This window comes from Cricetulus griseus, chromosome 2 (genome assembly GCF_003668045.3).
Source record: "Cricetulus griseus strain 17A/GY chromosome 2, alternate assembly CriGri-PICRH-1.0, whole genome shotgun sequence".
NCBI lineage: Eukaryota > Metazoa > Chordata > Mammalia > Rodentia > Cricetidae > Cricetulus > Cricetulus griseus.
Window position 1 is genome coordinate 202,538,687 of NC_048595.1, and position 27,623 is coordinate 202,566,309.

The window sequence follows — 27,623 nt, forward strand, 5'->3', positions numbered from 1 at the left end:
GGACACACATGGTAGAAGGAAACAACTCCTGGAAGTTGTCCTCTGACCTCCACATGTGTGCCATAAAGCTCCTCCCCTACACAAATGAGTAAATAGCATTTAAAAAATTTTAAAACCATACCTACTAGAATATTATTTATTTTATAGGTTAATGGGATTGAGTCCAGGGCTTTGTGCACATTAAGTACATACTTCACCATTAAGATACACTCCCCCCCCAGATCCCAGAATATTAAAAATATAAGTCAGGATATTACTTCCTTGGGATCACTTCTGCTCCTGGGAGTTTTTATTAATTTTTCCTTAGACTGTAGATTGATAAATCTATAGTCACTCTGCTAAGTGCATTCATGTGCTAATCACACCAGACAGAGTAAATTCAAGACCAGACTTCACAACTTAGATCCTGTCTAAAAAAACCAAAATGTTGTCGGGCGTTGGGGGTGCACACCTTTGATCCCAGCACTCGGGAGGCAGAGGCAGGTACATCTCTGTGAATTCAAAGCCAGCCTAGTCTACAGAGCGAGTTCCAGGACAGGCTCTAAAGCAGTACAGAGAAACCCTGTCTCAAGACAAAACAAAAAAACCATAAAATGTACTAGTTGTGGTGGTGCACATCCTTTACTACCAACACTAGCCAGGAAGATCTGTTCTTTTGAGTCTAGCCTGATCTATATAGCAAATTAGAGGTAGGCCAGGGTTACATAGTGAGACCCTGTATCAAACAAACAAGAAAGTAGATAAATAAATGTCATCCATCTGTATTACACATAGGCCCTGTACTATTGCTTGTTTTGTTTGGTAAACATTTATCCTCATGCAAATTACATTACACACCAGTTCCTTCCATTTCAGTTGATACTGAAATGCCAACAGAGAAATCAAATACACTGTGTACTTTTAGTTACTAGAACCCTTTCTTCTTAGATTCAATTTATTCCTTCCAGCCTTCAGGCTGTAAATGCTCATTTGCAAGGCAGTTTGGAAGGCTGTCCTTCATACCGGTAAATATTAAAAGCTCCTATTGTTAGGTTCATGCTTTGAACATTTAGCTGCCAAATCCCCCTTGTGGTCATAGAGAGTATTTCTGAGGGGCTGGAAGAAACCATAAGAAAAGTCAGTCACATGTATATGGCCATAAAACTGTGGTTACCTTTCCAGTAAAACCATTTGGGATAAGGTATAATAGCTCGGTTGGTAGTTTTTATTTAGCATGCACAAAACCTTGGGTTCAATGCCTCAAATAAATTTGGTGAATTTGAGGCCAGTCAGTGATATAAACTAGATAAAATATATAACGTTTGATTACAGGATTCTCACTCTGGCTTTTAAATATGTGGAGCAAGAAGAAAAGCAAATGTTTAACTTTGTTGTTGCTTCAGGGCTTTTTGAGACAAGGTCTTGCTACATAGCCCTGCTCATTCTGGAACTGACTATACAGACCTGGCTGAAAAAAAAAAAAGATTTAATTATGTATATGGGTGCTTTTGTCTGCATGTGTATCTGCACACCTGAGGATAGCATTGGAATTCATGAAACTACAGGTGCTCGTAAGCACTGAGCCATCTCTTCAACCTATAACTCTGTCCTTGAACTCCTGCTTCAGTCTCAAAGACAAATGACATCATACTCATTTTCAGAGAATACAATGACTTCAATTATTTTCACTTGGCTTACTCAATGGGTTTTTTTGTTTCTTTGTTTTGGTTTTTGGTTTTTCGAGACAGGGTTTCTCTGTGTAGCTTTGGAGCCTCTCAATGCTTATAATAGTCAATATAAGATGTAATGGTTTCAACTTTTGTCTGGTATTTGTCATTCCTATGGGGTGTGTGTGTGTGGTTTTTTGAGACAGGGTTTCACTGTGTATTCTGGCTGTCCTGAAACTCACTCTGTAGACCAGGCTGGCCTCAAACTCACCTGCCTCTGCCTCCTGAGTGCTGGGATTAAAGGCATGCATGACCACCACCCAGCTCATATCTGTTCTTATATCAGGAAATTATTGCAGATTTTTCAGGGGGTAATCAACCTGTAACTTTGAAGGCCTTGGCAAAAGTAACTTTTGAGGGACTTTTTTTTGTTTTGTTTTTTCGAGATAGGGTTTCTTGTGTAACTTTGGAGCCTATCCTGGCACTCTCTCTGGAGACCAGGCTGGCCTTGAACTCACAGAGATCCGCCTGCCTTGGCCTCCCAAGTGCTGGGTTTAAAGGCGTCCACCATCAACTTCCGGCCTTTGACTTTTTAATGACAGTGTAATTCAATGAAGAAGGGTGAGACACTCCTTTTGATCTGAGAGTGTCTTCTCCTGTCTAGCCCAGTATTGGCAATATATGTTTGAGTCCCATACAGCCATCAAGACCCAGCCTGACAGCAATCCCTACATGCTCCATAAAAGGAATTGGACTACACCTTCCTGACTACACTGGATTCAACTCACTCCGTTTCGACTGACACTCCAACCAGAACCTCGAGTAACGACTTCAATCAAGTTGAGGATTTCAACATAGATCTTCAATCAAACAAATCATCTAACATGGACTAGACATAACTCATTAGAGACTTTCCCTATACTGACATTTTTTTCCACAGGGCCCCCACATGACCATCTTCGTCCCTTTTCAGCAGGAAGTAACCTAGAAGATGCTACGCCCCCGTTCCCCATTATTGTGTATTAGGGTAGTGTAAGCCTAGTTAAGAATAACCTTCTTATTGTTTAGAGTTGGGATTGGAAGAAGGTGTTCAAGTTAGACACTTTTTCCACATGACTTTAAGACTTAGCTAGAATAGACATAGGATGTATCATAGCAGATTATTGTATATTCTTGTATTCCACCCTTATGATTGTTAGTTTTGGATATTTTACACTATTAAGTTTTAATCCTCTCTTAGACTAAAAGGGGAATTGTAGGGAGTAACCCTAGCCCTGCCCAATAGTCCTGGGGTAGGTACCAGGTGGACCTGGGGACTCGCCCATAAGGGCGGGGTGAAGGAAAGCCGGCATGACGTAAAGGGGGCTTCTTAAAGGACTGCACGTGGGGACCGCGCTCTCTCTTTGTTCTGGCCGAGCTGGCTGGGTTCTTAACCTAGCTCTGGCCTGTGTTTCACCCGGTTGTGCTTGGAAATAAAGAGACCTTAATCCAATACCAGGCCTTTAAAGAAAGTGCATTATCTACAACTAATTGTTATGTTTGACCTTTTCAGTTTTTAAGAGTTTTTTTGAAACAGGGTCACAATCTCATACAGTCATCAAGCTGGCTTCCAACTCATTATGTAGCCAAAGATGACCTTGACATGTGTGATTCTCAAGCTTTTGCGTCCCTCCACTCAAGTGCTGGAGGTTTAAACCACCATGCCCAGCCATTCTCTTACCTTCACTTCCATCCTTTCCATAATGTAAACTGTATTTTCTGTACCTCCTAATTTACCCATACTTTCTTCATAATTTGTCATATTACTGAAAGGAAACCAAGTTCTCAGCAGAAAGTAGATTTGCCTCACAGGGACAGAGGGTAGGGAATGAGAGACAAACACAGGAGGTAAGAGGGTGAGGGAGAAGGGGAAGGAAACAAGGGAAAGGGGGCAGGTATATTTGTCCCAGAGGGACAAAGGACTACCTTTGGATAGAGAGGAGACAGATGTGGCACATAGGAAAATGGCTGTTTATAAAGGTACTAGGGGAAATCTCATGTTAGGATGAGGTGTTTAATATGAATTGGGTATGCTAATTAGGTGACCCAAGGGGTGGGGGTTGATTTCTGGATTTCAATACTTTGATAGGTGGATCTTGAAGTCAGCCTTGGTGGGGTGGGGGGGAGAGCATTGGCCAAATAAGGGGCTGGACATTGGTGGCTAGATTCAGAAATGTAACAGTTTTTAGCAAGGCAGAGGGAATTGGGGAGAAGGGCAAGGCCTGCCAGAGCCATGCCTGCCACACTCGAACTGGCTAGAGTCCCTTCAATGACCACTTTTACTTCTTTTTCTTTGCGAGTCTAATGTAGCTGGTGCTGGCCTAGAACTTGTGAAGTCCAGGATGACTGTCTTACCTTCCTACCGCCATTTCCCAAATGCTGGAATTACAGGCCTGCACAACCACCTTCCCACCCAACTGTTTTTCTATTGACTTCAAACAGCTTACCTCCAAAACCAAGTTCAACTTCACTGTCTTTATGTCATTGAACTGTTTTACCACCATTGAGAAAACCTGACACAAGATTTGTGCAGTTACCTTTTCTCCCTAAAAGTCTTTATCTGAAATACCTCACGTCTGTAATCCAGGAATTTGGGAGGGTCAGGCAGTACAGCCTTGATTTGGGAGACAACTAAGGATACAAAGTCACTACATAGCTTAGGCTTGGTAAGACACTGGGGTCCTGTGGGGAGGCCCAAGCCTTTAATTCCAGCAACACAGGAGGTAGAGACTAGGGATCTCTGCAAGTCCAAGGCTATCCGGTCTATATAGCGAGTTACGGGACATCCAGGGCCACACAGACCCTATCCTTCCCTCAACCCCTCCATTATCGACCTCGTCTAAAAGACACACGGTAATAACTGACACCTGGACACCTGGCAACCAGAGCACCTCTGGCCCAGCAAACCGGGCTGCAAGCGCAGCGGCTCACGAGTTTTTTCTCCTCATTCAAAACTGCGTGAACCAGACGATGCCCTAGAGATTGGGAACCGAACCCTGCTGCACACATTTATTTAGGGGTGCCCATATCCAGGGGTGCATCCTTCAAGCTGAATAAACGGTCAGAGAGAACAATGCCTCAGGACAAGATGGCGCCCGCCGCGAGAAGAGGCCTGAGGACAAACTCGCGTGCACTGGAGCGTCCAATAAAGGTTACGGTTAAGTCCCGAGCCCGCTTTCTCCACGCCCGTCACACATGCGCTCCAGGGCCTCGGTCAGGTGCCAAGGACGCAGGCGCAGGAGGCTCCTCCTTCTGCGCAACTGACGCAAGGAGACTGTAATCTTTTCGTAATTTATCCCGTGTGACCTTGAGCCTTTCCTGCCGCGAAGGACCGGGGCTGTCTGAGGTAGTGCCTGTATGTTCCTCTTCTCCTTCTCCCGTCTCCCTGCTCCCACAGTGTCTGAAGCCGTGATGAGAGGACAGGAGTTTTCTATGGTCATGCTGATGGGCATGCTCTCGGCGGGCTGCGGTCCCCGGGAGCTGTAGTCAGGCAGCCTCCGGTCAGGCAACACGCTAGACGCCTTAGCGGAAGAGCGGGCCTCGGGGCTGCCGCTGCCAAGCCCCGCCCCCAGCCCACGTGGTTGGAGGTTTCCAGAAGCGCCGCCGCCGCCGCCGCCACCGTGCCGCGCAGCTCCAGGCCCGTGCGGTGTTTGTTCTCTGCCCTCGTACTCCTTCTGCCCAGCCGCCATGATTAGCGCCAGCAGAGCCGCCGCCGCGCGTCTCGTGGGCACTGCAGCCTCCCGGACGCCCGCGGCCGCCCGCCACCAGGTGAGGAACTGCCATGCCTTCCGGAAGGGGCTCCAGGCCTCGACCTGAGTGGGGCAGGCCTTGCCCTTCGGGGTCAGACCCTAGGAGAAATCCGGAGCGAAGAAGGTTAACGGGCCCTCGGCGGTCCGTGCTGCTGGCCTTATTGAGGGCTCTAACCTCGAGCTCTGCTGAGTCACAATCCCTGGTGTTCTGGAGTATTACCCCACGGATTCACGAGGTGGTGGTCCTGACCTAACGTGGCTCATTGGATGTGCTTGGGCTCAGGCAATGGGTGTAGTCTATTGGAAGGCAGAACTATACGTTAGCTTCTGTTTCCTTGAGCCCCCCTTTTGGGGGTGGGGTGGCAGGGTCTCTCTTTAGACCCGCTGGCCGAGAACGTAGACCTCACAGAGAGCCGCCCATCTCTGCCTTCCCGGAGCTGAGATTTAAAGTGTGCACCACGCCTGACTCCATCCTTAGAGACATTTTTTTTAATGCCTTTTGTTTAGTCCTGGATTAAATAGAACAGAAAAAAGATAGTAGATCTTGATCTAAAGTACGTCTTTGGAGAACAAGACCTGTAGCTCTCCAAAGTAAGGCCACTAAGTGTTCCAATACCTTGGAGTACGCACTTAGGTCCAGCTGTACACTGCTGTGAGACAGGGTCTCACTATGTAGCCTTTGTTATCCTGAAAGTTGTCTAGGCCAGGCCTGCCTCTGGGTTGCAAGTGTTGGGATTAAAGATGGTTGCCACCAGAGCTGGCAACTGTGAAATAATTTTGAATTTTTTGAATAATGATTTCGTAATCAGATCTTCCCCAGCAGAAGTTGTTCCCCCCACCCAGGGAGAGTTTTGGGGGAGGCACTTGGGTCTTCCAGGTTGTCATGACTCTCAGGGACACCTAATTTAGCCCCCCCCCCCAAAAAAAAGCAGGGTTTCTCTGTGGCTTTGGAGGCTGTCCCTGGAACTAGCTCTTGTGGACCAGGCTGGTCTCGAACTCGCAGAGATCCTCCTGCCTCTGCCTCCCAAGTGCGGAGTGCCGTTGCTGAGATTAAAGGCCTGTGCGGCCACCGCCTTTCAGGCTTGTTCTTAAAGGCCAGAGTTGCTTCTAAGCATTCCACATTTCAGCTTGTCAGATATTAGTGCAAGATCAATAGTGTCAAAGTTGAAAAATCTATTGCAATGTAGGGGTTTTTTGTTTGTTTCAAATTCTAGTTTTTGGGTGGTTTTTTTTGTTTTGTTTTTGTTGGTTTTTTGTTTTTTGGTTTTTTTTTTTTTTTTTTTTGAGACAGGGTTTCTCTGTGTATCGTGTAGCTCTGGCTGTCCTGAAATCCACTATGTATGTAGACCAGGCTGGCCTTGAACTCAGAGAGATCTGCCTACCTCTGAGTTCTGGAATTAAAAGACTTGTGCCACCATGACTTCCTGGATGTTTTTGTTTTCATAATTTAAGAAAATTTTACAATTGTTTGTAATTTAAGACAATTTGCTTATTTTTATGTGACAGTCTGGAAACTTGTAGTTATGTGGTAGACATGTAGATACATATCCCTATATATCTTACATACTAAGGACTTCTCATTGTGTGCTTTATATAGGCCCAAGTTTACTTGTATAGTTCATGGCTGATGCAATTTTTTACCCCCTGCAGGATGGCTGGAATGGCCTTAGCCATGAGGCTTTTAGATTTGTTTCAAGAAGGGATTATGCGTAAGTATAACTTAAGTTTCTTTTGGGAGAAAACACATTAACACATTGAACCATATAACTGATCTGTATGTTTTTAAATAATTTCCCTCTGTAACTTTATGTATTTGTAGTTTAAGAAACATAACCACTGTTGACATTAAAATAAAACAGTTCTTCCTATTATGTTGGGGACTGCTGTTAAGATAACCATGGTATTATTTTAAATTTCTTACAGGTCAGAGGCAATTAAGGGTGCAGTTGTTGGTATTGATTTGGGTACTACCAACTCGTGTGTGGCGGTTATGGAGGGCAAACAAGCAAAGGTGAGAGTGATTGGAAGCCTGGGGTCACTTAGGTATCCATTCTGCTTAGGAATGATGAATCTGAGCTGGGCACCTTTAGCATGGGGAGTCTCTTGAATTTGAGGTCAGCCTGGGCTATAAAGAGAACCCCTGTCTCAAAACAAACAAACAAACAAAAAACAATGCTGAATCCATTTTGGTGCTGGTTTTTCTTTTGAGATACTATATATCCTAGGCTATCCTCAAATGTGGGTTATTCAGTGCTAACATTACAGGCATTAGCTACTCAGGCTTAAAGCTGCTTTTTATTATTTTTAGGCTTAGGAATTAGCCTTTGGATATTGATAATTGAATGAACACAACTTTCTAGAGTAGGATTTAAATGTGTTCTTAGAGGTAGAGGTGATAAAGTCATTAGAGAACTTGAAGAGGCTTGCTCTGGAGTCCAGCAGACATTATGCGGGCCTCCTCAGAGTACACAGACCTTTTCCTGGAATTCTACACTTGTGTCTGTTTTGCGGTTTTTGTTTGTTTGTTTGTTTTTTGAGCATTGATTGGTGTTTTGCCTGCATGCATGTCAATGTGAGGGTGTCAGATTCCCTGGAGTTACAGAGAATTGTGAGTTGCCATGTGGGTGTTGGGAACTGAACCCAGGCCCACTGAAAGAGCAGCCAAAGTTCTTAACCACTGAGACATCTCTCCAGTCCCCATGTCTGTTCATTCTTGCCCCTTGTGTCTTTTCCCATGCCCTCCCTCATCTGAAACAACTTGGGCTATTTAGAGGAGTCTGGCTTGTTTGACACCAAGAGAATAGAAGCCCTTCCTAGGCTTCTATGCTGCTTATCTCCCCCCCCCCCCCATTTTCTGAAACTTTAGCTTCCACATACATTTAACAAGCTGAGGCATATTCACGGTGGTGTGGCCATAGACTTGTACACATATTTGAAGTGATACTGTGTAGCATTCCCAGCAGTAAAACAAGGCACCCTTTCACATTTGTTTTATGATTTGAGCTGTGGTTGTATCTTAAATCACTGCTATGAAAATGCCAGTGATGACTAGTACCTTAATCATTATTTTTGGGAATTTTAGGTCCTGGAGAATGCTGAAGGTGCCAGAACTACCCCTTCTGTTGTTGCCTTTACAGCAGATGGAGAACGACTTGTTGGCATGCCAGCAAAGCGACAGGCTGTCACCAACCCAAACAATACATTCTATGCTACAAAGCGTCTAATTGGACGTCGATATGATGACCCTGAAGTACAGAAAGACACGTGAGTAATAGGAAAAACAGAGTGCTTTGATCGAGATCCTGTGAACATCTTAATCACTTTCATCATTATTCTGGGAGAAATTCACATCTCCACCAAAAAAGTAAACAGTTTTTAAAAGCCCATTTATGCTTTCACAAATTTTTAGTTTTGATTCGAATGGCAGATAATATATTAAGATACATTAAGGTTTGTGAGACATTCCTAAACAATGTTTGTCATCATCAGTTGTGTGAGGCTGGTAATGGCATGTGTTATATCCTGTGTCCTTAAGTTATATACTTGTGGATATGCACTGTCCTTTGCTTATTATTATATTATTATTTGTTTAAGGCAGGACAGGGTTTCTCTGTGTAGCCCTGACTGTCCTGGAACTCAGAGATTTGCCTGCCTCCGCTTCCTGAGTTCTGGGATTAAAGGTGCATGCCACCATGCCTGGCTAAACTTTTATTTATTAACATTTTGTTTGTGAATGTGTCATCTTCCCTTACATGAGTGGGGGTCAGAGTACACCTTGCAGGATTCTGTTCTTTTCTTCTACCATGTAGGTTCTGAGCATTGAAGATAAGGTCGATAAGAGCCTTTACTTGCTAAGCTTATTTTGTTTATTTTGGGTTTTCGAGACAGGGTTTCTCTGTAGACCAGGCTGTCCTCAAACTCACAGATCCACCTGCCTCTGCTTCCTGAGTGCTAGGATCAAAGGTATGTGCCACCCCTGCCTGGACGGTTTTGCTTTTTTTATTGAGGGTTTTGTTTTAAGATTTATTTATTATGTATACAGCATTCTGTCTACATGTGTGTGTGCAGGCCAGAAGAGGGCAGCAGATCTCATTACAGATGGCTGTGAGCTACCATGTGGTTGCTGGGAATTGAACTCAGGACCTCTGGAAGAGCAACCAGTGCTCTTAACCACTGAGCCATCTCTCCAGCCCTTGTTTTGTTTTTTAAATAGAGGCTGGAGATGCTAAGCAGTTAAGAGCACTGGTTGCTCTTCCAGAGGATCTGGATTTGATTCCTAGCACCCATATGCTAGCTCACAACCATCTGTAACTCCCAATTCCAGGGGATGTGACACCTTCTGGCCAGGCTTGTACAGACTTATAATAAAGACTAAATACCCACATACATAAAATAAGTTTTTTAAAAAATGTAGCAAACTAGGGTTTGCTATTTTGTGAATTTTTCTTGGGAACCTTCTATGTTAAGCTCTGGATGGAATACGAATTTTATGAATGGAGTTAGGTGTAGACCTGGTTGACTTCTTCAAGTTACTATATAATTTAGTTTTCGCCCATCTTTCGTCTTACATCATTACTTACTTTTTGTGGCCATGTAATATTCTATTATATGAACATGTTTTACCCACTCATCAAATGGGCATTTGGGCTACTTTTACTTTGTCGGTTTGAGTAATGCTATCCTAATCATTTGTGTACAAGGTTTTATTTGAGGCAGGATTTCACTATGTAGCCCTGGCTGCCCTGGAACTCATTGTGTAGACCAGGCTGGAATCAGACTCAGAGATCCTCTGCTTCTGCCTTCTGAGTGCTGGGATTAAAGGTGTGCACCACCAAGTCTGGCTATGTATGGGTTTTCATGTGAGCATGTGTTCCTTTTTGTGTGTCTGCCTTTTTGGTTTTTAGACACTGGTTTCTCTGTACTGCTTTGGAGACTGTCCTGGAACTCGCTCTGTAGACCAGGCTGGCTTCAAACTCACAGAGATCCACCTGCCTCTGCCTCCCAGGTGCAAGGATTAAAAGTACACCACCAACACCTGGCTTCCTTTTTATATGTCATGTGAATACTTTGTATCATTGTCAATTGGAACTACTAAGACAATTTTTGAAACAATTTAAAAAGTCACCAGGCTGATATTTTTACATCATAGTAATATGCAGATTTTTTGAAAGATTTTATTTTTATGTATACAACATTCTGCTTCCATGTATATCTGCACACCAGAAGAGGGCACCAGATCTCATAACGGATGGTTGTGAGCCACCATGTGGTTGCTGGGAATTGAACTCAGGACCTCTGGAAGTGCAGTCAGTGCTCTTAACTTCTGAGCCATCTCTCCAGCCCCTAATTATACAGATTTTTAATGAAGGAATCTCCAGAAATTATCATTTGTTGGCTATTGGTCTGTTTTTATAGACCAATGGATAGAAACTTGCCATGGTAAGTTTCACTGCCAATCTTGTCTTCCCACCCTGTATGGGGTTTCTCTGTGTAACAGCCGTGGCTGACCTTGAACTCTCACTCTGTAGACTAGGCTGACCTCAAACTCAGAAATTGCCTGCCTTTGTCCCCTGAATACTGGGAGAGCAAAGGCATTTGCCACCACCGCCCAGCCAGTTTTCTTAAATAATTCTTTTTGTCTTTCAGTAAGAACGTTCCCTTTAAAATTGTCCGTGCCTCTAATGGTGATGCCTGGGTTGAAGCTCATGGAAAACTGTATTCTCCAAGTCAGATAGGAGCATTTGTGTTGATGAAGATGAAAGAGACTGCAGGTGAGTAGATTTAGTTCTTTCTGGGAAAATTGGAAGTACTGGTGGTTCCTTCTGAGTTTATAGATTCATGATCTGTAAATTATGGGGTTGGAAGCTCTTTGCACAGAAAATTTAGAAATGGCAAAACTTTGGGACTCTTCATACTTAATATGCAGAGTTTAATTTCCCTCATGGTACCTGCTGTTGCTGTAGGGGGCAGTGTAGTGTTTGTGTTAAAACTCAGAAAGCTACATGTTAAACTTAAGTGTAAAGGTCATTGAATGTTGCTAAGTCTCGAGTGAAATGCTAAAGGTAATTTGGAATTCCCAGCCAATACCACCTCTGCTGCTGAAGTACACAAAAGTACTTCCCAGACCTCCAAACATTTTGGGAATAGGTGAGGGGTGACAACACAGGGTATCATGCATCCCAGGTTGCCTTGAGCTTCTGATACTACTGTTTGTAGCCTCTGAAGTACTAGCAGTAGTTAGGGTGATTTATTTTTGAGACTAAATTTCCTATGGTAGTCTATGCTATCCTTAAGCTAACTCTGTGGCCAAGGCTGGCTCAAATTTATAGTAATCTTCCTACCTCAGCTTTCTGACTGCCAAGGTTACAGGCCTGAGCTGTGTAGCCCAAAGCTCATCTTCCTTTTGCTGCATCTGGGTGCTAGATTACAGGGATGTAATGCAGTGTTCAGTGCTGTCTGCAGGTTAAGCTATAAAGGAGGTAAGTGTTGTCTGTTGTTCCACAAGAGGATGAGAAGTGGAATATTAGTAATTCATTTGTAATTTTGAAATCTTTTTTTGTTTGTTTTGGTTTGGTTTGGTTTTTTTTTCAAGAGAGGGTTTCTCTGTGTAGCTTTGGAGCCCCTATCCTGGCACTCGCTCTGGAGACCAGGCTGGCCTCGAACTCCCGAGTGCTGGGATTAAAGGTGTGCGCCACCAACGCCCGGCTCATTAGTAATTTTGATGCTTATTTTTTCTAACATAGTGCCACAATTGAATTTTATTCTTTAATTCTTTTCCAGAAAATTACTTGGGTCACACAGCAAAAAATGCTGTGATCACAGTCCCTGCTTATTTCAATGACTCACAACGACAGGTAAAGTTTATTACATCTCTTACTTGCCTGGGGGCCGGGGGGAGGGATCCAGAGTTGATGGATGGAAAGGTATTTCTATTTTCTCTTCTAGGCTACTAAGGATGCTGGCCAGATATCTGGGCTAAATGTACTTCGAGTGATTAATGAACCTACAGCTGCTGCCCTGGCCTATGGTCTGGACAAATCTGAAGATAAAATGTAAGTTAATAAACAGATATTCTCACCTGAATTAGAAGTTTCTAATGTAATTTTTGTTACATTTTTGAACTTTGTGTGGGTGCATGTGTTGAGGGTATATTTGTGCCCATAGTATGTGTGTGGAGGTTAGAAGGTAAAATGTGTGTGAGCTAGTTTTTTTTTTTTTTCTCCCCCCCCCCCTCAAAAAAAATGGGTTTTGGGTCAGGTTGTCTGGCTTGGCAGCAAGTGCCCTAACCCTTAAGGCCCTTTATTGTCTTAATTAAAAATTACTTTTTTTATTTTCAACTACAAATAAGTTTGTGTATGGATATATGCATGTTATTGCAGACACCTTCAGAGATTCCAGATTCCCCTGGAGCTTAAATTACAGCTACCTGGTATAGGTACTGGAAATTAAACTCGTCCTCTGGAAGAGCAGTCTGTGCTTTTAACTGCTGAACTCCCTCCAACCTGTAGCTTTCTTAACACTGATTATGGGGGTGGGGTGGGCATGTTCACAACACAGTGAACATGTGGAGTTCAGAGGACAACTTCCACTAGGTTCCTGGCATTGAATCAGGCTTGGAGCTAAGGATCTTTACCTGCTAAAAAGCCATCTTGCCTGCCCTTGTGCTATTAAGTTGTGGGTTTATTTTTCAAGATAGGGTTTATCCCCTGGCTGTCCTGGTACTTGCTCTGTACAACAGGCTGGTCCCAAACTCAGGTCCTCCTGCCTCTGCCTCCTGATTGCTGGATTCAAGGGTGTGTACCGCCACTGCTAAGCTTGTGCTATAAATTTAACCTGAACTGTGAACCAAGTTATAAGATGTATCCTATATTTTCCATTTCATAGGATTAAAAGCATTGTTCTCAGACCAAAAATGTACTTCCTTTATTCTCTCCAAATTTAGGTGTATAGTCAGTTTTCATTCTTTGAATCATTTTACTGTTTACTTGTGAGCCTTGACAATTTTTTTTATTTTTGTTGTGCATGTTGATCAATACTTTGGAACCATGGTTTGTGTGGTATGGATTTTACTGGTTTCTTTATTGTATGTTAACAGTAGATTTCAAAATTATTAAATATCTCAGGAAAATAGCTAAGTAAATCTTTGGTTATTGAATTCATTCTTTGTAATAGGTTTTGTTTCTTAAGGCTTTAAATTTGTTTTTTGGGTTTTTTTCTTTCTAGCATTGCTGTGTATGATTTAGGTGGTGGAACCTTTGATATTTCTATCCTGGAAATTCAGAAAGGAGTGTTTGAGGTGAAATCCACCAATGGGGACACTTTCTTAGGAGGTGAAGACTTTGACCAAGCTTTGTTGCGGCACATTGTCAAGGAGTTCAAGAGGGAGGTTAGTTACCATTGTGGGTAATGTAGGCTTTTGTGTAGGAGGTTAAATTTTTGTTCACATTGCTCTTTTGCTTTCTGAATAGTTTTTTTGCACTAAGGTAATTTAATTGCATTTCAGATTCATGAGTAAACTGAACCATTTGAGTTACACATAGCATGTTGGATTGGAAACAAAAGACTTAAAGTATATTGGTTACGGTATTAGAGAAGGAATTTTAGGAACTCTGAATTAAGAGACTTTGAGCTTGGAAGAGTTGATGGAAATTCAATATACTGATAATAAATTTCATACTAGGTTATTTTTAAGGTGGTAATTTGTGGTGCATGTGTGCGCACTTTTGGTTTCTCTGTGTTGTCTTGGCTGTCCTGGATCTCATTATATAGACCGCCTGACCTAGAATTCACAGGGATCCACATGCCTCCACCGCCTGATTTATGGGATTAAAAAGGTCCACGACACCTCATCCAGTTCTATCCCGAGCCATAAATCTTCACAGTTTGTGTTCTTTTTATAAAGGGATGGCCCCTTTGTAATCAAACAAAATAGCTTCTACATTGCCACTACATTTTCTCTATTGATTTTTGGTTTTTCGAGACAGGGTTTCTCTGTGTAGCTTTGGAGCCTATCCTGGCGCTTTCTCTGGAGACCAGGCTGGCCTCGAACTCACAGAGTTCGCCTGCCTCTGCCTCCTGAGTGCTAGGATTAAAGGCGTGCGCCACCAACACCCGGCCAGTTTCTTTATTAATTGTCTCATGAATCCTATTTTGTAGACGGGGGTTGATTTGACCAAAGACAACATGGCACTTCAGAGAGTTCGAGAAGCTGCTGAGAAGGCTAAGTGTGAACTCTCCTCATCTGTGCAGGTAAGACATGAACAGATCTCAGTAGTTTTGATGGATATTTTTAGCCTCCGTTTATTTAATTAGCATATTCTAATTTACCTAATGTCAGTGTAGCTTCTTTTTTTGTTGTTTTGTTTTTTGAGAAAGGGTTTCTCTGTGGCTTTGGAGGCTGACCTGGAAGTAGTTCTTGTAGACCAGGCTGGCCTCGAACTCACAGAGATCCTGCCACTGCCTCCCAAGTGCTGGGATTAAAGGCATTGGTGTGCATTGTTGTTTTTACCTGTATTCATTTCTTGTGTGAGGAGGTCAGATTCCCTGGGACTAGAGTTAGTTACAGGCACTTGTGAACTGCCACGGGGGTACTGGGAGTTGAACCCTGGTCATCTGGAAGAGCAGCTGGTGCTTTTAACTGCTGAGCCGTCTCTCCAACTCCAAGCTAAACATTTTTAATAGGAGGTTATACTAGAGCCAAAAAAATCATGTTCTGATTTGAATGACACTGGATACAAGTCATTTAGTTAAAGATGGTGGTGATGATGATGATTTGATAGTTTCACTGTATAGCCCTGTCTCCCTCAAGAGTTCTGCCTGTCCCTGCCTTCCTAGTGCTAGAATTAAAGGCGTGCGCCACCAGCACAACCAACAAGATGAGGATTTTAGAGCAGGAGATGATAGATAGCTCAGTGGTAGAGGACTTGGCTAACAGTATAAAGTCTTTTGAGTTACATCTTAGTACAGAAAAAAAAAGGAAAATCTGGTGTGGTTGAGGCTAGAGTATGACCCTCAGAGCAAGCTTGGGTATATAGTGGTTTCCAGCCAGCTTGTGCTGCATGGCATGAATTTTTTTTTTTTTTTTTTTTTTAAGGAAAAAGTGGCTTTCATTTCTTTGGGACCAGTGATTGAACCCAGGGTCTCAACACCTGCTAGACCCCTGCTTTATATCCCCCACCCATTCCCAAAGCATTGATTTAACAATCCCTGGTGATGCCCATAGTCCCAGGACATAGAACTAGCTTGAGTGATAGAGATCTCATCATCCCTCCAAAAAAGGCAAGGCATTAATAAAAGCAGTGTGAAGAATTAGAATTACTAACCTGGAAAAATTGTTTTAACTTTAATGTATACTTTGTGGGTTATATGAATTACTAGTTCTCTATCTAAGATCACCATTCTAGAAATTGAGCTATGAATAGAAATCTGCCTTCAGTATCTACCTTTGGGTATTGATATCATTTTGTCTGGTGAGTGACAGAACTTGTGTGACTTACTAATGTTCAGGGTTGTGGTTCAGGGTATATGGAATTGCAGTATATATATATAAATATATAAATCTCAGTATTTGGTAACTGGGAAAGGAACAGGTTGGTTACATATATGTGGCTGGATCTTACTGGAGGATATTTTCTTCTAGCCAATATTTAGCACTTTAGCAAAGTATATTTAGGAAAGTCGGTGTATACCTATGATTGTAAATCTAAAATGAATTCTTAGGAACATCACAGCAGACTTAATAGTTTACTTTGGAAAGATGGATTTTAATTAGAATATCAACACCAGTCAGGCAGTGTTAACACATGTCTTCATTCTAGCACTTGGGAGGCAGAGGCAGGCAGATCTGAGTTCAAACCTAATCTGGTCCACTGAGTAAGTCCAGGACAGCCAAGCACCTAAGGCTTCAAAGAGAAACCCTGAAAAGCATAGTAATATAAACCCAAAAGGTTTTTTTTTTTTTGCTTTTAATTTTTATGTGTGTGGGTGTTTTTTGCCTGCCTTCATGTGTGTCTGTGCTACATGCATGCTTGGTATTTGCAGAGGTCAGAAGAGCTCCTGGGACTGGAATTACAGGTGGATGTGGGTGCTAGGATTTGAACTCTAGTCTCCTGCAAAAGCAGTCAGTGTTGTTTTGTTTTCTTTGTGTAGCCCTGGCTGGTAGCCTCACCTCTGCCTCCCGAGTGCTGGGATTCAAGGTGTCACCACATCCGCCTTGAAGCAACTTGTGTTCTTAACCACTGAGGCATCTTTCTAGCTCCACTCATAAGGTTCTTAGCTGTGTGATTTTAGATGAATTATTTAACTTTTTTTTTTTTTTTTTTTTAAGTGAGCCTGAGTGGTAGCTTTCTCTTAGAATTGTGGGGTTTACATACTACTAAATACTGAGGACTATTCATTAAATAGTAACCTGAAGGTGAAGGTGGTAGCATGCAGCATGATAAGGATAGGATAGTTTTGAGGTGCCTGGAAAGAGATGGTTCATTAATTGAGAGCAGGTTTTTTTGTTTTTTGTTTTTCTCCTTTTGGTTCCCAGCACATACACAAAGTAGCATTTGCCTGTAACTCCAGGTCACGCCCTCATCTGGCTTCTCTAGACATCTACACCTGTGTAGTAAATGTACATACATTTAGGTAACACACTTTTGTTTGTCCTTGTTTTTGTCTTTTGAGACAGGGTTTTCTCTGTGTAGCCTTGGCTGTCCTGAAACTCATATTGTAGGTTGGCCTTGAACTCCCACCTGTCCTCGTCTCCTGAGTCCTGGGCTTAAAGGTGCACGCCACTATCATCTGGCTGCTGTTTCTTTTCTTTCTTCCTTTTCTTTTGATATTTTGTGGGGGTAGTTTTGGAGAAAATTGATTGGGGCAGCAATGTATAAGGCTCTGGAGTAAAGACCCAGGGAAGGACTATAATAGATGGGTACAGATAGAAGAGATGATGAGCCTAGAGACTTCTTCCCCATTTGGATTGGTGGTTATATTAAGATGATAATGGGTATGAACCCCAAAAGGATTGTTAACATGGTCTGATTATGATTTGTGAAAAGTTGGAATGGAATTAGAAATGTTTCGTAAGGAATCCTGGATTAAAGAGAGTTAAGTGGTGGAGTTTAAAGGGAGGAAGCAAGGCACTTTGTGTCATAAAATGAATGACTTTGTCATAAAAATTGGTAGTCGGGGCTGGAGAGATGGCTCAGAGGTTAAGAGCACTGACTGTTCTTCCAGAGGTCCTGAGTTCAATTCCCAGCAACCGCGTGATGGCACACAACCATCTGTAATGAGATCTGGTGCCACCTTCTGGTGTGCAAGCATGGCATGCATGCAGTAATTGTATACATAATAAATAAAATCTTTTTAAAAAAAATTGGTAGTCCCACGCCAGGTGTAGAGTACCACTAGCACTGGGAGACAGAGTCAGGTAGCTCTCTCTGCGTTCCGAGTCCACCTTGCCCTACATAGTGAGTTGTAGGATAGCCAGAGCTGTTCTTTGAACCTGTTTTAAACCACCCAAGAAAGAAAAATATTGATACTCCTGAAGTTTTAGATTGTGATAGCATAGAATTAAGTTAGTACTGTATCTGATTGAAGGTTTTTGAGTTAATTAAGAATACATTTAAATTTTCATTTTCATAGATTTTTAAAGATTTATTTATTATGTATACAGTGTTCTGCCTGCAAGTATGCCTGCAGGACAGAAGAGGGCACCAGATCTTGACAGATGATTGTGAGCCACCACATGGTTGCTGAGAATTGAACTCGGGACCTGGAAGAGCCATCAATGCTCTTAACCTCTGAGCCATCTCTGTAGCCCTTCATAGTTTATTTAAAGTCCTCAGTAGTTACATGGTGCTAGTGATGGCCAAATTGAGACTTTCTGTTGACAAAATTCTGCCAGATGGTATTATTTTCTAATGTCACTGAAGCTTTCAGAGAAAAAAAAAAAAAAACTCAATACTCTTAACAAGGAATATCCAACACCATTTATATAGTGTAAGTATTTAATTATCAAAGGTACTTTGCCCTGGAGAAAAGTGCTTAAGAATATTGTGTTGTCCTTTGACAAGAATACGATAGTAGCTAAGTTTATGAAGGTATTTCCATACAAGTATACAATATGTTTACCACATTCAATTTAAATATCCTTGATTACACATATGTAACCCCAAACTATGGGATTTGGAAAATACTGGGCATTAGCTGTTACCTGTTCTCAATGAATGTAAGGGCAATACAAGTCAGATGTCTTGAGACAAGGTCTTTTGCAGCTCAGACTGACCTTGAACTCACTATAGCTGAAGATGATTGAATGTATGATTTTTTGACTGTGGTTCATGAGGGCTCAGGTTACAGGCAGTGCCAGCACATCCAGTGTGCATTGGTTTTGCTTTTTTTCTAGTAAGAGTGTTTGTAACGCTCACTAATTCCCCAGAACTTAGACTGGATATGTTAAGATGTTAATGGAGAACATTCTTTTTGTTTCCGGTTACGCATGCACGAACACACACCTCTCTCCCTCCTGCCCTCTCTCTTTGTCTCTCTCTCTCCTCTCATCTCTCTTTGTAGATCAGGCTGGACTTGAACTCTTGGAGATCTGCCTGCCTCTGACTTCCAAGTGCTGGGATTAGAGTTATGTATAGCCACCACCTGCTGATTAAGAACGTTTTCGTTTATGCACATGGGATTTCTTTTTTTTTCTATGATTTTATTTTTATGTACGTGGAGAAGATGGAAGAAGGTGAGTGCCGGTACCAATGGAAGCTAGAAGAGTATCAGATTCCCCAAAATTGGAAGTATGGGCAATCATTATCTATCTGGTATAAGTGCTAGGAATTTAGCTCAAGTCCTCTGCCAAAACAACAAGCACTAATGAGCACAGGCACTGGATATTTTTAAAATTCAATGTGAAACACAACCCCACAGGCGGTATGGTTCTTAGAGATCTTTTTTGCCATTACACATCTGTCAAATGATAGTTTTTTCTTGTCTGCCCCAGTCTTCGTTGTTAATAATATAGACCCCATTACAATGGATTCCAGTGTATTTCCACCGCATTTTGGGAATTTAGTAAGGCTGACTCTGGTTTCGTAAGTCCTTTCCTAGGATATCATCCTAACCTTAATTGGAATATTAAAGATTGGGCTCTCTACTGACTTGTAGTTAATTTTCTTTGTAGACTGACATCAATTTGCCATATCTGACAATGGATGCTTCTGGACCCAAGCATTTGAATATGAAGCTGACTCGAGCTCAGTTTGAAGGCATTGTCACAGACCTAATCAAGAGGACTATTGCTCCATGCCAGAAAGCTATGCAAGATGCAGAAGTCAGCAAGAGTGACATAGGAGAAGTGATTCTGGTTGGCGGTATGACGAGAATGCCCAAGGTATGGACTCACGGTATTCCTTAATGGGAAACAGGAATCAATACATAATGCATTCTTGGGACAGATAGGTTATGTGTGTGTACATGAGTGTGATCCATTCTCCTAGGTTACTTGAAAGGAGGATGAGACTAGCCTCACCAAAAAGTTCTTTTTAGTTGGATGTAGTGCCTTACTCCTGTAATGTCAGCACTGGAGAGGCTAAGGCAGGAAGACCCAGCTACAGAGTGCACCCTGTCCCCCAAAAACCCTTTTTAGTTTATTTTAATTAAAAAATGCAAGAAAGGGTAGCAGGGAGATTCTTTAACCAGTCTCATAAGATTATGCTGTCAAGCCTTGATAAGTAGACATTCCTTAGGTGGTGTTTGGGCACACCTTCCCAGCATAGTACTTGGGGCTACTTGCATTTCTTCAACAAAGATTTGTGCAATGATGCATTTTATTAATCAACACATCATTCTGAAAACAGATGTGTAGAGAAATAATAACTGAGCACAGACTGTTGAAGATGCAGTTGTTCTTGGTAGCTGGATAGAATTTTCATGGGCCCAAGTTAATGATCTTTTGGTGGTGGTTTGTATTGTTTGTGGGTGGTTTTGTTTCTCTGCTGAAACACCGGGATATTGGGAAATGGGTCCAGGATAAATTTAGACCTAGGACTCTGGTTCCGGAGGACGCACTGATATTAACAAATTATCCCAAGATGCTGTGTATTTTGTTAGCTCTAATACATAGAACCAAAAACTAAACCTCAGCTGAATGGTGGGCCCACAGCTTTAATCCCACATGCGAGAGAGAGAGAGAGAGAGAGAGGAGGGAGGGAGGGAGGAGAGAGAGAGAGAGATCTCATTTAAGCCACAGAATTGATAATTGATAGTACTTTTTTCCTTCAGATTGATCTTTAATTATGTAGAATATGTAAACTGTATTTTGTAAACCCTTGCCTTCTGTTTCAGGTGATTAATGTATTCTGGGAAATGTTTCTCTAAGTGGACAGTAAATGAGATGCTTTGTAAAACATGTTCGTGTTTCACATGTAAAGGTGTTCATGTCAAACCTGAACAAGAAGTCAACATTCTTGGATCTGAGTCCATCTAACTTGCAATCTCACTGGCATCTTAGTGTTTGTGTCACTCCAGCGGTTGCTCTGGGTATTGACTAACATGTTGTTCTCCTTGATGCATAGGTTCAGCAGACTGTGCAAGATCTTTTTGGCAGAGCCCCAAGTAAAGCTGTTAACCCTGATGAAGCTGTAGCCATTGGAGCTGCCATTCAGGGAGGTGTGTTGGCTGGTGATGTCACAGATGTGCTACTCCTGGATGTCACTCCCCTCTCTCTGGGTATTGAGACTCTGGGAGGTGTTTTTACCAAACTTATTAATAGGAACACCACTATTCCAACCAAAAAGAGCCAGGTAAGAGCCATCTTTCCTAACAGAAGTTTTAAATGTATAAGTGTAGCCACTCTTTGTTTCTTTCTTTCTTTATTGGTTTTTCAAGATAGGGTTTCTCTGTGTAGCTTTGGAGGCTGTCCTGGCACTCACTCTGGAGATCAGGCTGACCTCAAACCCACAGATATCTGCCTGCCTCTCCCTCCTGAGTGTGTGTATTCCACCAACAGGCCCACTATATGAACTATTTAAAACTTAGTTTCAAAATCCACACTAGCTGGCTGTGGGTGTTAAGATTCTTGTATTTTGGAGTTTTTTGTTGTGGTTGGTGGTTTTTTGCTTGTTTTTTTCTGCAGTTCCTGGAAAAGTTTTTAGATGTTGATTCCTTAAAAGATGATGCAGTCTCCTAAAAAGGCTGTTGTCATTTCCTACTGAATTCTCTGTAGTCTCCTATTATCAGAAGCAAATAAAAAAGCCTATTTTCTAGGAATGTGGGACTATGCTTGATTTCAGGGTGAATGATGGGGACTGAGTTGTGTATTACCAAGCCTCATGTATGGACATGGCATGGTCATAGATGAAGAATTAATAACGTTTTGTGACTGGTTGGTTCATCCCAATACTTGGGAAGCTGAGGCATGAAAATTGAGAGTTCGAGAGCTTTGTGGACCATGTAGTGTAGCCATGTCTCAAATGGTTTTATTTCCAGTCTTGAGTTTTTCTAGAAAACTCTTCTTTTGTATTTTGTGCAGTGATGTATTTGTCAACACATCATTCTGAAACAAGTATGTGGTGACTTCTTATGACTGAGCACATGGTACATTCCCCAGACTGGCAAACCAGTATTTTTAACCCTTGTTTTGATGCCTTCAACTTTAAAGCTTCATCTTGTACAACATCCTTGTTTAGCTGAAACAATAGCCATTGTGTGCCCTTTTATACTAATCCTATTCCCGTCTTTGTAGAGATTTTCGCCTTTTTTTCTGAGAGTAATTAGGAATCATTCGGTATTAGAATGTGAATTTCTGTAGTTAGCCCTTTTCTGTATAATGGGTGTATAGTCCAATCAGATTACCAACTAAGGACGTTTTCTTCCTCCCTAGGTATTTTCTACCGCTGCTGATGGACAAACGCAAGTAGAGATTAAAGTGTGTCAGGGAGAGCGAGAGATGGCTGGAGACAACAAACTTTTAGGACAATTTACTTTGGTGGGTATTTTGAATCTGAACATCATGCTTGTTGGTTCTATAGCTTGCAAAGTTGACAGTATTCTAATCTCTCCAAACTATTGATACACAGGCATACTGTTATTTTCTCTTTTTTGGGGGGGGGGGTTGTCGAGACATGGTTTCTCTGTGGCTTTTGGAGGCTGTCCTGGAACTAGCTCTTGTAGACCAGGCTGGTCTTGAACTCACAGATAACCACCTGAGTGTTGAGTGCCACCATCACCCGGCTTATACTGTGTGGGTTTTTTGTTTTAAGATTTTATTTATTTATTATATATACAATCTTCTGCCTGCATGCTAGCAGAGGGCACCAAATCTCATTCAAGGTGGTTGTGAGCCACCATGTGGTTGCTGGGAATTGAACTCAGGACCTCTGGAAGAACAGTCAGTGCTCTTAACCACTGAGCCATCTCTCCAGCCCCATACTATGTTATTTTTTAAAAACAGAATTTTCATAGATTATTATGAAACCTACAAATTGAGTTTTTACTTAAATACTTTATGCTTTCAGAACTTTGAAGTTATGAAAGCCAGGGAGATGTTCAGATTCAGAAGTAATGCTAACTAAGAAATTATGTCATGATTACTCCTTTGAAACACACTTGATAGCTATTGTTTTGGGTCACCATTGTTACAGTTGAAGTTCCCTTATTTACTGTAAACTCTAGACACACACCAGCCTATGAAAGGAGCTCACTCTGGATATCTATTTTAGATTGGAATTCCTCCAGCCCCTCGTGGAGTTCCTCAAATTGAAGTTACATTTGACATTGATGCCAATGGGATAGTACACGTTTCTGCCAAAGATAAAGGAACAGGACGTGAGCAACAGAGTAAGTATTTACATTCTGTATGAATAAGGTTTGAGGCTGAGGACTTAGTCTAGTAGTAAAGTGCCTTCTAACATATGTGATGCCCTGGATTTGGTTACCATCAAAGAAAAAGGTGGCTGTTATTGGGAACTACATGCTCTGTCTCTGTACATGTCTTCTCCCTTAGGGAGGTTGCTACCACACTTGCCCTTTTTTCTTTTTTTTTTTTTAATTGGGGAGGGGGGAGGTTCGAGATAGGGTTTCTCTGTGATTTTGGGGGCTGTCTTGGAACTCATTTTGTAGACCAGGCTGGCCTCGAAGTTAGAGATCTGTCTGCCTCTGCCTCCCGAGTGTTGGGATTAAAGGCATGCTGTGCGCCACCATAGCCCGGCCCCTTTTTTCTAGGTGTCAGAGATAGCTGCCTCTTTTTAGATTTATGTGTGTGTGTTTTGCTTGCATGTATTTCTTGTGCCTCATGTATGTCAGTTGTGATCTGCCAATGTGGATGCTGTGAATCTTGAACCCAGGTCCTCTGCAAGAACAAGTGCTTTTAAGCACCAAACCGTGTCTCTAGCCCTTCTTTAAGGATAACTGCCACTTTTAAACCTTATTGTTACAGAAGTGAATTTCAAGGGTTTTTGTTTGTTTTGAGACAAGATCTCAATTGGCACCCCTGGGTTGGCCTAGAACTTGCTGCATAAACCAGGGTGGCCTCAAACAATGAGATCTTCATGCTGCTTCATTCCAAATGCTGGAACAAATCTCGTTTTTATAAGTTAACATTAGGAGTTGGTAACTAGGCAAGCTTGACCTTGTGGATTGCTGAAGTTTCAATAAGAGGAAGACTACTTGGTCTCTTTATTCAATTTACTTTAAGACCATGATTAATGTTCATAACTTGCATCATTCAGACTAGTTCCTATAAATAGTGGCAGCATTATGGGGGACGGGGTGACTGGATCTTGCTTTATAGCCATGGCAGGCTTTAAACTCAGAGTTGTCTGCTTCCTGAGTCAATAAGGATTGAAGATGTGCACTGTCTACTAATGTTATTTTTCAATGCAGTAAAGGGAGATAATTAACAAGAATTTTTTTTTATTAACTCCAGTTGTAATCCAGTCTTCTGGCGGATTAAGCAAAGATGATATTGAAAACATGGTAAAAAATGCGGAGAAGTATGCTGAAGAAGACAGGAGAAAGAAGGTGATTGCTTCTGCTGAACTTGTTAAAGCTGATGTAGACTTTCGGCAGGTCATTTCCTGTCATTCCTTTACCTTAGTTTATAATTTATTTAATGTGAGATTACACCATGTAGTCACGATGACTCCACAACTCTGGCATTTCTCAGCCTCCTTGGTATCTGGGGTTAAGGGTATACTACAAAAGCCAACCTCAACTCTTTCTTGGGTCACCCCAAGTAGTACTTCTGAGTATAGTCATTCTAGTTTTACTGTTAACTGTGGCAAATAACTTAGTGTCTCACTTGCTTTAGAAGTTAATGGAACTTTTGTTGATTGGAAAGTCCATTACATTAAATTCATAATTTTTCTAAGGAACGTGTTGAAGCAGTTAATATGGCTGAAGGAATTATTCATGACACAGAAACCAAGATGGAAGAATTCAAGGATCAGTTACCTGCTGATGAGGTAAGTTATTTGAAACAATTCAATAGACTTTAATTTTTATTTGGGTTTGATACTTACTGATTTTGTTTAAGAATATGAATAAAGGGTAGAGGTTTGTGGGCAAAAGTTTTAAATTTTGAATAGTGAACTACATGTAATGAGACAGAAGACTTGGAAAAAGGTTTTACTTTTTTTGTTGTTGTTTTTGCCTTTTACAGTGCAACAAGCTAAAGGAAGAGATTTCCAAAATGAGAGAACTCCTTGCTCGAAAGGACAGTGAAACAGGAGAAAACATTAGACAGGCAGCATCTTCACTTCAGCAGGCATCCTTGAAACTCTTTGAAATGGCATATAAAAAGGTATGAGGGCTGGATGGGTGTTTTGGTCCTAATTACTGGTGTTCCCTCCATAACTATTTAAGGAATTGGGAGTATTGGGAATAGAAAGAATGTTACAGTGAAAGGCATAGGGAATACCGGTGGTTTACAAGGCTGGAGAGGGAATGATAAATACAAGATGAGGTATGTTGAACAGCAAACTATGAAGCCTAATCTTAGTGATTCTCAAATATTTTCTCAACAGATGGCATCTGAACGGGAAGGTTCTGGGAGTTCTGGTACTGGGGAACAGAAGGAAGATCAGAAGGAGGAGAAACAGTAACAGTGGCAGCACATTGTCAAGCCAGAAGAGCACAACATACCATGAAGCTTGGGAGTAAAGGGACTTCCTGAGCAGAAAAGGGGCAAATTTCAGTCTTTTTACTGTGTTTTTGCAGTATTCTATATATAATTTCCTTAATATATAAGTTTAGTGACAATTAGCTAACTCATTTAATGGGTGGTAAATTCAGCAGTAGCAGGTTCATACTGTTCTGTCACTAGCCTGTTATTTTTCAGCCGCATGAAAAGGGGTTGGGTGGGGCTGTATACCAATCATTATTAAGGTATATCCGGTTTGTGCTGAAATGGCCATGTTTCTAGGTATGAAACCCATTTCACATGCAATAAGACTATCTGTAGATCCTGTTGGCCAAGAGTACTGCTATAAAGAATGACCTATGTGTATAGGGATTGGTCCTTCAACTGAGGCCTTGCATGACAGCTACCTGTGCCATGGTTTGTAGGTGCAAAGCTAGGTCAGTGGATAACAGCTGTGTTAACTATAGCTTAAAGAGACAGGGGAGAGATGAAGTCTCTCTTGGTCCTAAGGCATATCTTTCTAGCTACCCTCTTGGTTGGCCTGTGTCTTGGAACCTGTATCCTTGATGATTGTTCTTTTCATCCATTCTGGATTTTTTTTTTTTTTTTAAATAAAATTCCAAAAGCATCTCGATCTCCTTTGTGAATGGCAGTAGCTTCAGGAACATGACTACACTATTAGGTTTGCACTGTCTGAAAGTTTGGACACATTGAAGACATAGAGGAACTAATACAAAACATTGGCATGTATGTGAGATGTAGAACCACACCTAGGAAGCAATTTGAAGTGAGCCAGAAGTACAAAGTGAGACCCTGTCATAAACAAGTCTAGTTGTAGTCTTCTATCTAGGAAAAAACCAAACAAGTGCTGTTTTCTGCTTTTAACTAAACTGTAAAGCAGAAACAGTATTACGACTAGTAAGTCGTAATATCTGGTTTCTGACACTCAGAATGGGTGCCCAAAGTTTTTCCATCCTTGGTGTGTTAGCACAACTGTTCTTCAGAGAAAGATCATTTTGTATGCTTATTTTTCAGCTTTTGTCTGCAGATCCTTTGGAACTGCAGTTACAAGCAGCCTCGCCCCAACAGTCATGCTACAAAAAGCTGAATGTGTTGATCTTTTTCTTTATTCTTTGAGACAGGGTCTCTATTATAGAATCCTAGGCTTACAGGCCCGAATCACCAAACAAGCCCATTTGACTTTTGAAACAGGGATTAGAATATTAGAGTTTCCAAGATAGAAAAAAATAACAGGACACACCACTAGATATGCTGTAAGGAATTAGCTCACAGGTCCAAATCCCACAACTCACTGTCTTGTAGACAAGATAACCAGTGGTGCTGAAGCAAGGAATTCCAATTTCCATGTTCTGAGCCCCTTATGTTGTTAAATAATTCATACCCATGTTGGAAAGCAAACTCTTTCATTGTAAGGTCTCCCCACTCTAATCTTCCGATATTTCTAGGCTTGGTTTTTTCCAGAGGACCCAGGTTTTGATTCCTATCTCAGATATGAGGAATACTACATGTTGTGCGTTTACATGTAAAATACACACATTGCCGAGATTAACACATCTAAGGTAGTGGGTGCAACTTTATCAAACCCAGAAAATAAGTTTTTGACAGTCTGGCTATAGTCCAGGCTGGCCTCAATCTTGAAACAATCCTGCTTTTAGCTTCCTGAGTGTTAAGATTATAAGCATGCATCACCACACCTGCCTGAATTTGTTTTGTTGTCATTGGTGATTGAACTTAGGGCTTCAAACCACTGGAAGTAAATCTCCTAGCACATAAAAGTATTCTGGAGCCAGCAATGATCAGTTACGACTTGCCTTTAAAAAGCAATCCCTTTGGTCAGAACATCAGTCCTAAAGTAAACTCAATCTGAAGTAAAAAACTTTCAAAGTGGACTTCAGCCAGTTCTGGGGGACTGAATGGTTTTGAATGTAGCCTTGGCTGTTCTGGAACTTGCTTTGTAGAACAGGCTGGCCACAAATTTATAGAGATCCACCTGCCTCTGCTCCTGAGTGCTGGGATTAAAGGCATGTGTGGACACCTGGC

The 27,623-nt window shown here is 41.7% G+C and overlaps 1 protein-coding gene and 2 non-coding genes across 3 annotated transcripts; all 3 read left to right on the forward strand.

Annotated features, from left to right (window-relative positions):
* The first annotated feature begins 5,372 nt into the window (after positions 1-5,372).
* On the forward strand, positions 5,373-26,190 carry Hspa9 (heat shock protein family A (Hsp70) member 9). Its single transcript, NM_001246829.1, is given in 17 exon segments — positions 5,373-5,453; positions 7,085-7,143; positions 7,358-7,445; positions 8,517-8,698; positions 11,081-11,205; positions 12,215-12,288; positions 12,380-12,486; positions 13,658-13,820; positions 14,591-14,683; positions 19,605-19,814; positions 20,998-21,225; positions 22,305-22,409; positions 23,143-23,260; positions 24,348-24,442; positions 24,793-24,885; positions 25,083-25,223; positions 25,447-26,190. Coding segments are annotated over 17 exon segments (2,040 nt in total). The 3' UTR covers positions 25,525-26,190.
* Positions 20,236-20,308, forward strand: LOC113834042. The gene has a single exon (XR_003482302.1). It is a non-coding gene; the product is annotated as a small nucleolar RNA SNORD63 (small nucleolar RNA).
* LOC113834043 lies at positions 21,948-22,016 on the forward strand. Its single transcript, XR_003482303.1, has one exon. It is a non-coding gene; the product is annotated as a small nucleolar RNA SNORD63 (small nucleolar RNA).
* Positions 26,191-27,623: the final 1,433 nt, after the last annotated feature.